The following is a 9,924-nucleotide window of genomic DNA, read 5'->3' as shown; positions in this document are numbered from 1 at the left end:
GGTACGCTAGTGAACTACAGGGAAAGCTGGGATCCAGGACATTTTTGGAAAACTTGTAATAAAAACAAATTTGCAATAACAGTTTAAAGCTACTGAAATCATTCAATTTGATTGGCTGATTGTAAACTTGTTATAGAAATTGCGCACTTGTTATAACAATGTTAATGAAATGGGGCGCCCCAGGCAGTAAATCTTGTGGATTGGGGGGGGGGGGGGTCTAGGAATTATGAAACATCCTATTAAAATTTGAAGCACTTTAATAGCTAGACCAACACACACACCAAAAAAAACCCAATAACAATGAGCATTTCATAGTTTATACTTGAAGAAATTAAATTTCAGTATTTATTCGGTGATTCTTTAATAGCGTAAGAATGTGTCTCATAAAAAGAACAAGTTCGGTTCATTACTAAACCTCATCATAAAACGATGAAATTAAAACAATAATTCCAAATCATCACACACTATAATCATAAGATATTGAAACCGACTATAGAGTCTCATAGGCCCGTACTCTCAAGAGGGATTCCAAATGTTTCATGGCACAAAACCATGGACAATGCAGGTTTGTGTACATAATTAACCATTTAACCTTATTTCATCGCGTACACTAATAAAAGTCCAATTACAAATCCACGCTCTTGGGAAAGGGCGTCTGATTAAAGTGCGATAATAGCAGAAATCTTCAGTCCGTGGTTTTGTACCATGGTACAATTAAAACCTCTTTTGAAAATACAGGCCATTGCATCATTAGTATTTAGTGTCTGTGTAGATTGACTTTCAGTATTGTGTCAGACTTTGAATGTCTGTTCTAATTAAACACATGGATACTACAAACATAAACTAAACAAATACACATCCAATTGACAAATTATGCATACATCAAATTCTTATCATTGTTAATGTTGTAGTAATTTTTTTAATCAATATTAATATTATGAATATTATTGTTTTTATCTCCATTATTATCATCATCATTATCATGATTATTACTGTTATTGCGCAAAGATTTAGCCTCATGAAGCCTCCATTTTTTATTCAGACAATTAATCTCAATTTAGCTATCCCGGCAAATGAACACATTCCTACCCCCCCTACTGCTTTGACGCAACTCATTTTAGACACTGAATTATATGAATCGATCTTCTCACTTTCTTCAAAATGGCAAGATCTGTAAAAATTTATCTCCTTGAAGCATAGATCATTCTATAGATTGTGCCTTAGAAATAAATAATGATTGAAGGTTTAGAGCTTAATTGAAGAACTTTGCTTATTTGGACAGAAAGCAGGAAAATTAATTGTATTGCCAATTTATATTCATTTAAAAACACATGATTTTACCACTGAACAAAAGACACAAATGCAATAATGAATATACATCCTTAAACTTTGGGCTGAAAATATCTATATCTAAGTAAATAGAGTAAAATTCACAGAAATGCTGAAAATTTCATCAAATCTGATAACAAATAGCAAAGTTAATGAATTCTAAAGTTTAGCAATATATTGTGAAAGCAGTTATATGTACATCATCATTAATATTCATTAGGTGGGCTGATGATGTCACATCCCCACTTTCATTTTTATATTATTTCATCCATGTCTGAATGATATGTCTCCCTTGAAATGAAATAAGTTGCAGCAATGAATATCTAATGCACCAAATCAGTTGTCATTCAATTTTTTTTTCTTGATTGGAAAAAATGAATTAACATAATTTCATATAATAAAATACAAAGAACAAGAAGTAGAGATATGACATCATCAGTTTGCTCATTGAATATTAATAAAGACATGCCTAGAACTGTTTCACAGAAATAATGCAAATCTTATAACTTTGTTATTTCTTGTCCGATTTTGTTCAAACTTTCAGTGTTTTGTTTGTGTGAATTTTCTTTATCTGTTCAAAACATATTATTATCAGCCTGGAGTACCTTTTAACATAATTTTCCCCCCAAACCAGCTGTAAAATTACTTTTGCGCTAGACAAGAACAAATGGTCAGTTGTTGATAATATTACAAGATTCATCCAAAAAGCAATACAATATGTATCAAAATAAAGGCAATTAAAACCTAAAGAACTGATGATAAAAATTGATCAAAATATTGTTAATTTGAATATAACTGGATATGAAAGAATGCTTTCCTGCTTTTTATTGATGCCTTTTAAACTTGTACGTACAGCTAGAACTATATAAGATTAAATGCATTAAGCTGGACAACTGGAATTGGCTTCCCCACTTACATAATATGCTTTCAGACATTTTACACATAAGTTTAAAATATATGACAACTATCTAAGGATTAAGAAAATAATAAAGAATAGATTAGCAAAGTGTGACGTCAAAAAAAAACACCCAAAACAATAACACCAATTGGTTGACGTGATTCTAAACTTTTAGAAACAGAACGACGATACATAGACTTTAATGGGGCTTGTTATATATTCATGAGGTCATATCTTGGGCGTTCATGGACCTTTTCCCCCGAAATATGGGCTGTATGTATTTCTTTAGCATGCCCTGCCAATAAAAGGCATAAAAACACTGAAAAGTTTTTAGCGACATCATCTCCTTAGTAAAAATTGAAAGAGGAGGTGCAGAATCTGATTCGATGTGAACACTAATTTTCTCACTAATTTAGACAGCCTTTCATATTCTTCCTTCTATTAAACCTTTCTGTGTCTCATAAAGCCCCTCGCGATAACGATATTAGATATACGTAAATAGTGAAATATAAAAATATCATATTTTTTCATTATAATTATTACAAATTGTACTTCCTCCTAATACAATATTCTCAAATTGTAAACTGCACATGTAAGAGGTGCTTCTTCAAATTGATTCTCATACATCAAAATAAAGATCCATGAGGACCTTAGTAAAATTGAAATGTCATTTAAATCGAATGTAAAGATACAATTTTTACCAGTTAAAACTGGATGTAATGAGAATGGCACAATTGATGGCACTAAAGTTTAATGTTGAGAGTCTAATGAAGGCATGCAGCTGAATCACCAGGACGCTGGAAAAAACCTTCTCCCATAGACTTTGAACACGCGACTCATGGCCGAGGCCGAGGCTGGCAAAATGTAGCCTCAAAGTTGGCCTTGACTACATCCCTGCTAATGAAAAATAAGATTTTTACAATAAAATTTTGGTAATTAAATATAAGTTTGCCTCCAATATTTGCGTTTTCCATATTGATACAAAAAACAGGACTGTCAAGTAATCTAAGACAACTTTCTCACTACCGTCCTAAAACTAGTTTAGTGGAAACTAGTTTAACATGTAATGAGAACGGTCGAAGCGGTCTTGGAAGCGATCTTCCAAACCGGTTCAGAAAACCAACTCGCGATGTAGTTTTGAAGATCGCTTTGACTCGTTAAACTGGTTTTAGCGTAAGTGGGGACACAACCGTTCTTGGGGAGGCGATCTTCACACATTTCGAGCGCGCTACTCCACACACTATATGTGGAATGCCTACGCTGCAGTTTCAAATTTCGTGCGAAACATGTCACCCAACTGAGAGTGTTCCCATAGCAACAAGACCGCTATACGTGAAGTTTGAAAACCACTTTCGGGTGATCAAATGGGAGCGCTAGCAAAGCGATCTTCCAAACTGGTTTCCTGAACCGGTTTCAGTAAACCAGTTTTAGAAAGTATAATGAGAACGGTGTCTTATTACGATAATGCATGTAGCCTATGCTGGATTCTTGTTGGCAGTCAGCTGGAGAACGTTACACTGTATGGTTCTAAGTCTCTCGACGGCCGGCTGAAAGTCTGGTTGCAGCCTCAGGGTGGATTGGTAGAAATCCAAAGCATGATCCCACTGACCCTACATTGTCAATAGGAATAAAGAAGAAGGAAAAAAGAAAAAGAATAAAAAGAGGAGAACATGAAGACAAAGAAGATTTTTCGTTTAAATAAATCTGTCAAAAGTGAATGTTGCCATTCCGATACAATGGTGCTCAAAAGTTTGTGAACCCCACCAGAACACGAATACATATAAGTGTTCAAGTTCTGCCATGTTTTAGATATTTAATAGTGAAGTCAGGTGATAAAATATTACATTCAATAAAGTTTGTTTCTCTGAGTAGGGTTGATGTCCACACTCAACACTCGGCATGAAGGAGTCCATTTTGTGGCGGGGTTCACTAACTTTTGAGCACAACCGTGCATTATAATAGCTGGATTCATAAAGTGCTTTTTGCCTGAGGACACGAAGCGCTGCTTTTATTACCCCTGCTTTAGCTGGAGCTACCATCATCGGCACTCAGTGCATGCAAGGAATTAATCCTGCCGGGTACCAATTCACCTCACCTGGGTCGAGTGCAGCACAGTGTGGATAAATTTCTTGCTGAAGGAAAACATGCCATGGCTAGGATTCGAACCCACGACCCTCTGTTTGAAAGGCATGAGTCAGAACCACTCCACCACAACGTGCCGAATCATGAATGTTTACCAGAAATCAGTTATGATATGAAGAATATAAAATGAAAATATTTTGTTGGATTTATTTTGTAATTTTACATAAAATCTATTTGAAGTGCCTGATCAAAAAATAATACCTTCATGATTTCTTTTTATTTATTTTTTTTATATATAACTAGTTTTCAGCATGACATGGATTGGAAATTCAATCTTGTCTATAGATTTCTGACATCCAATAACTAAATTCATAAGATAAGTGATCAAGGCCCCTTTTAAAGGAAAAAAAAAGAATTTCTGAGAGAATATGGTGGGTGTATAAACATCACAGTTCGACTTTCCGCTAAGATTTTAAAATTGAAATAAGTGAAAAATTAATTTGACAGCTACTACACGTTTGTAAGATCAATAATGATTTATATCACTGCACCTTTACCAAGCTTAAGACAGACTTTAAGTATAATAACATCCGACCATTTAAGATACTAAAAGTTACTCAAATCCATTGAAATAAAGTATGATAATTGTTACCTTCGACGAGTAGATATTAGCCAAGGTGAAGTGATTAATGACAAGCTGTGGCGAGATATCAATGGCCATCTTCGCAACGGTTGCAGCATCTTCGTACATCCCAACTCGGTGAAAAATATTGGCGATGCTGACCATCGCAAGGTCCTGATACAAAAACATTCAAGAAATGTTGATACACGACATGTATTAATTAAGGCAGATATGAAGCAGCAGTGTATAGCCCAACCTCCAGTCCTTAAATCTGGCCAGGTTCATAACCACTATAACAAGTGAGAATTATTAAGAAATATTAAGGCAATATCACTGTAACCTGTTGAAAGCTCAATTCTGCAATTCCCATGGGTTTAGTACAGAGACAAGTCAGATCTGGGACCTGTTTCATAAAACCTGTTATAATTACAAATTCGCAATAAGTTTAAAACTCCTGAAATCTATCAATTTGATTGGCTGATTGTTATAGAAATAACAAGTCTTTATAAAGCGGAACCCTGGTAGGTAATGGGTTAAAAGCAACCTTATCATATCAAACAGAATCCACGAAAAAAAAACCAACATAGGCACTTTGATCATTATATTCCTTTACTATGCAGAAAACAAACAAAATGCAATTTATACAAACAAGTATTGTAAAGTAACCAAGCCAAGCATGACATAATCTACTTCTACTAATAACAATATATCGGAATTGTATCGTGTCAAATCTACTCTGTAGAATGCCCAAAGCACTTTTCAAGAAATTTTTGAAGGAAATTATGAATAATTGAACAGAAATCTTTTAAGGTTTCTTTGTTTTACCTTCATATCTGATGGGGAGTAATGAAGAGCATGTCGGAGGCAGTGCAAGGCATTCAAAGACTTTCCCTCTATTCGCCAGTAGAGGGCAGCCATGTTTGTTGCTACCCAAGACTCAGGATCCTGTAATTGAGACAAAGAGAAGGAAAACATAATAAAGGACTCGAGATCTTTGATTATTTTTATTTTTTTTAACGGAAATTAAACTTGTGGTCTCAGTACAGGAAAAATTTTACCTCTAAAATTTTGGCTTACCACAGAAACCTGTATTAACGATAGGATCCGATTTGACTTAATTGACGCATTGATCGAGGGTCAGGTCATAGACGCTTAAAAGCTTGTAGCAGGAAATGTGTTATACAATCACTTTCAAATTTACCAGCATTCAAAGATGAATGCCAGTTTGGTAATAATTTCAAAATGAGTTTGGACTTAATCCAATAAAATGACCTCTCACATGATGGCATGTACGAATAAGAAAATATGTGCTGAAGGAGACTGGAAGAAAATGTGTAATTGCTGAGAAATTAGCAAAACATGAATGCTGTTACAGCGAAATGTTGGGTCTTTTCCCAAGCAAAAAGAATACAAGGTCTCGCATGTGCTTGTTTGTTGGCAATCTTCAGTTTGTTTTCCAACTTAGATTTCATGATTTCACAAAGTTCAGTTAATGTCAGTGTGCCAATAGACCAGTTCGTAGTTCATTGGCAATTATATGAAAGGCAGATTTCAAAGCAAGATATCATGTAAGCATGCCTTACATAGCAGGATGAAGAAATTGAATAGACCAGGAGACTAGAATAGCACTCCAATGAACACTCTATGAAGGTATTTGTTGCATTTTTACTTTGAAAGCATTAGCATGTTGTTATAACAATGTATATACTTGGCAAACTGTGAAATACCAGTCGCTAGTGGACGTATCGTTGTTTATTGTGGATCTAATGAAAAATACAATTAAAAAAGATATATGAATAATCAAGACATCAAAGTTGGTGCTTATCTAAATTAAATACTAAACCTCCATGTCACTTTAGTACCAATGAACTTCTTCTGATCATGTGCAGAATGGAACTACACAATAGCTTATGAGCACTTAAAGGTAAAAGAAAGTAATTGCAGCAAACTATTATTTGATGAAAAAGGCTTTTAAATCAAGGTTAATTGTCACCATATAATCATTAATCTAGATTTGGTTGATAAATGTAAACGTATATTTGTAAAATCATGAAATCTTAGTTCAAAACTGATAATTCTGATGATCAGCAACACAAAAAAAATATGTAGGACAGTGTATTACTATTGCTTCGAAAAATTCCTGATTTTGTTATGGAATTCCGTGCTTATTTTGCTAATTTCTCAGCAATTACGCGTCTTTTTCCTGAGCCATTTGGCACATATTTTTTATGACATACAAACAATTGCCATGGTTGGTAAGTTTATTTGAGTCTGCTTGAACTTATTTTTGAGATCATTACCACAACTGGTATTCATCTTTTTAAGGTCTTACCTTCTCCAAGAGTTTGGCAACCCTTGTCCCGACCTCATCATGATCCATGTATCCACCGTTAATAGACTGAATCACCTGTAGTCACAAAAAAAGCACTTGCAAGTATTTTGAAACTTCCATAATGGTAAAAAAAAAAGTATACCAGGGCCCTGTCTTACAAAGAATTGTGATTGATCCGATCATCCACAACAATGGAAAGCCAGCAACGTCAACATCTCAAATGCACGTTTATTTATATATATTTTCTAGATATGATGTATATTCATACATTCATTCTCTTGACAATTCAGTGTGCTTATCTTTGTTCACAAAGTACATTGTGCAAATTTCCTGTAGAAAAAATTATGACATTGATGGATTTCCATATAGCTGAGGTTGATTGGATCAATTGTAACTCTTTGTAAGACAGGGCCCAGTTATTTTTATCACACATGTGCAAATGATTGAAGTGACAAAACAAGCTGATAAATTCAATCTCTACTCTTTATTCTTTTGAAACGTTTTCTTTTATGCTATCTATCTGTCTGTCTGGCTGCCTGTCCGTTTGTCCGTCCGGCCATCCATCTATTTATTCAATCTATCCATATATTTATTCATTTATTATTATTACATTTTTTGAAGGGGGAGGGCCAACTTAAAGTAAAATGCTAGAAGTCAGCAGATTTTTCCATGGTCAGTCTGGTTATGGCATACGATCAAACAAAATCCCTCAATATCCAAGCTGACAACGTTTACCTCCTTGAGACCTTGTTCTGCTTCGTACGTCAGAGTTCCTCTCAGAGCCATGGCAGGTATATGATCTAATGTATGCATGCTGGCCGGAAGTTTAGCATCGCAGTACGGTTGGATCTGTAACTCCTCCCTTGTTAGCTGGGAGTGGAAGTCAATGTAATCATCCAGTCTGAAGAGAGATATTTAAAATGACAGGTTGATATTCTTGAATCACTGAAAACCTTTTCACTTTGCAAAAAATTTGACTTACCAGATGTAAATGATGATGATGAAAAGCATTTGCATAGCACCATTTATCTGTAAAAACATTCAAAGCTCCCCAACATGTCACATACTATTTATACAGTTGCTGGAAAAGATATTTCTCTGGGAGGCGACCCCCTCCCACCGGCCATATGAACTCCCAAAATACCCTGGCCTAGATAGGGTTAAGTCCATTTATAATGTATCACATTGGACCAATAATATTTGTGGGCATAACACAATATAATTGTTTAGTACTACTTGTTAGTCAAATCAGAACAAAAAAAACAAAAAAAAAACACCAAACACAAAAGATGATTGCCACAAAAGAAAGGCTGTGTTAAAGGCTGCATGAGTTCTTTAACAATGATGATGATGATAATGATGTTGATGATAATGATAACATTGATGATGATAATGATGGTACTACTAATGATGATGTTGATACTGATGATGATGATAAGATAATGGTGATGATGACAATGATGATATGAAGAGGATGACAATGATAATGATGATGAAAAAATGACAATGATGATGATAATGATGATGATAATGATGATGATAAGGATGATGATGATAATAATGGTGCTGATGATGATGATAAAAATGCTGATGATGAAGACTATGATAACAATAAGAATAGTGATGACAAGAGAGATGATTCTTACCTCATATCTTTAGCAGTAATGGAGATCCACGTACTATAAAAAGCCTTGAGATTAAGTTTCCTGTATCCAGCACACTGTTCTACTGTGGGCCAGTGACTGTCTCTTTTCGCAAAGAGTTTATTCACATCTAGAACACAATAAAAGAAAAAAATGTTCATAATATCAACAAGAAGCAAATGTAAATGAGCAAATATTTAGTGAAATCAATGTGAAACAATCAATTTACTGGGACTTTATGGATCAGTGTTTATTTTTCAAATCGGCATCCTCTATATACAGTAGTGCTCAGAAGTAAGTAGACCCCAAATGAAAATGAACACATTTAAAGTGTTCAAGCTCTGCCATGTTTTAGACATATCACTGTGAAGTCAGGTGACAAATTATTACATTCAATAAGTCTGTTGCTCTTGGCTCGCCAAACATTGTATAGTGTTGTCTACATTCAACACTCTGCATGAAGGAGTGCATTATGTGGTGAGGTTCACTTATTTTTTAGCACAACTGTATTCCTCTAATTGCTGGATTTATATTCTTAAGGCCAATATTCCAAAGCAACTTTGAGTCAAGACACTTACCTAGAAAAGGTATGGCTTGAATCTGAGTGAAAAGGATTGAAAAGGGCACTGAGCTCACATTAAAGAATTTGAAGTTAACTATTAAAATGGGAAGGCCGAGTGACAGAATGGGGTTGAAACCCCTTTAAGATGAGAGCAGAAGGGGGTTTGAACTCCTGACCTTATGTGCCAGGGTACCTACCTACATCAGGAGCGGGAGCGGCTGGTATCTGAGGACCAAAAGCTGTTGAAGGCACTGAGCCTGCATTGCAGGACTTGAAATCAACCTACAAAGATGGGAGGAAAGAAAAAAAGGTATGCTAGCAGTGAGTTTAGATTTATTTAAATTTACATGGCATGCTGCCAGAACCTATGCAGGATTTATCTTTGGATCTATGCTCAACTTCATCAACTTTTAAGCAATATCATCACGAGGTTTAAATTAATCCAGTAATCAAAGG

The 9,924-nt window shown here is 34.9% G+C and overlaps 1 protein-coding gene across 1 annotated transcript in view; it reads right to left on the bottom strand.

Annotated features, from left to right (window-relative positions):
- Positions 1-307: 307 nt before the first annotated feature.
- The window catches only part of LOC129268195 (tetratricopeptide repeat protein 17-like), a 34,281-nt gene continuing 24,664 nt past the window's right edge, over positions 308-9,924 (bottom strand). Inside the window, exons 16-22 of the mRNA XM_064104821.1 lie at positions 9,666-9,750; positions 8,910-9,036; positions 7,999-8,164; positions 7,264-7,338; positions 5,757-5,876; positions 4,962-5,105; positions 308-3,837 (exon numbers count right to left, since the gene is read on the bottom strand). Of these exons, the coding sequence (XP_063960891.1) occupies positions 3,703-3,837; positions 4,962-5,105; positions 5,757-5,876; positions 7,264-7,338; positions 7,999-8,164; positions 8,910-9,036; positions 9,666-9,750 (852 nt within the window). The 3' untranslated portion in view covers positions 308-3,702. The remainder of the gene's footprint in view (positions 3,838-4,961; positions 5,106-5,756; positions 5,877-7,263; positions 7,339-7,998; positions 8,165-8,909; positions 9,037-9,665; positions 9,751-9,924) is intronic.

The sequence above is a fragment of the Lytechinus pictus genome, chromosome 9 (assembly GCF_037042905.1).
Source record: "Lytechinus pictus isolate F3 Inbred chromosome 9, Lp3.0, whole genome shotgun sequence".
NCBI classification, from domain to species: domain Eukaryota; kingdom Metazoa; phylum Echinodermata; class Echinoidea; order Temnopleuroida; family Toxopneustidae; genus Lytechinus; species Lytechinus pictus.
This window is presented reverse-complemented; position numbering and strand designations above follow the sequence as displayed.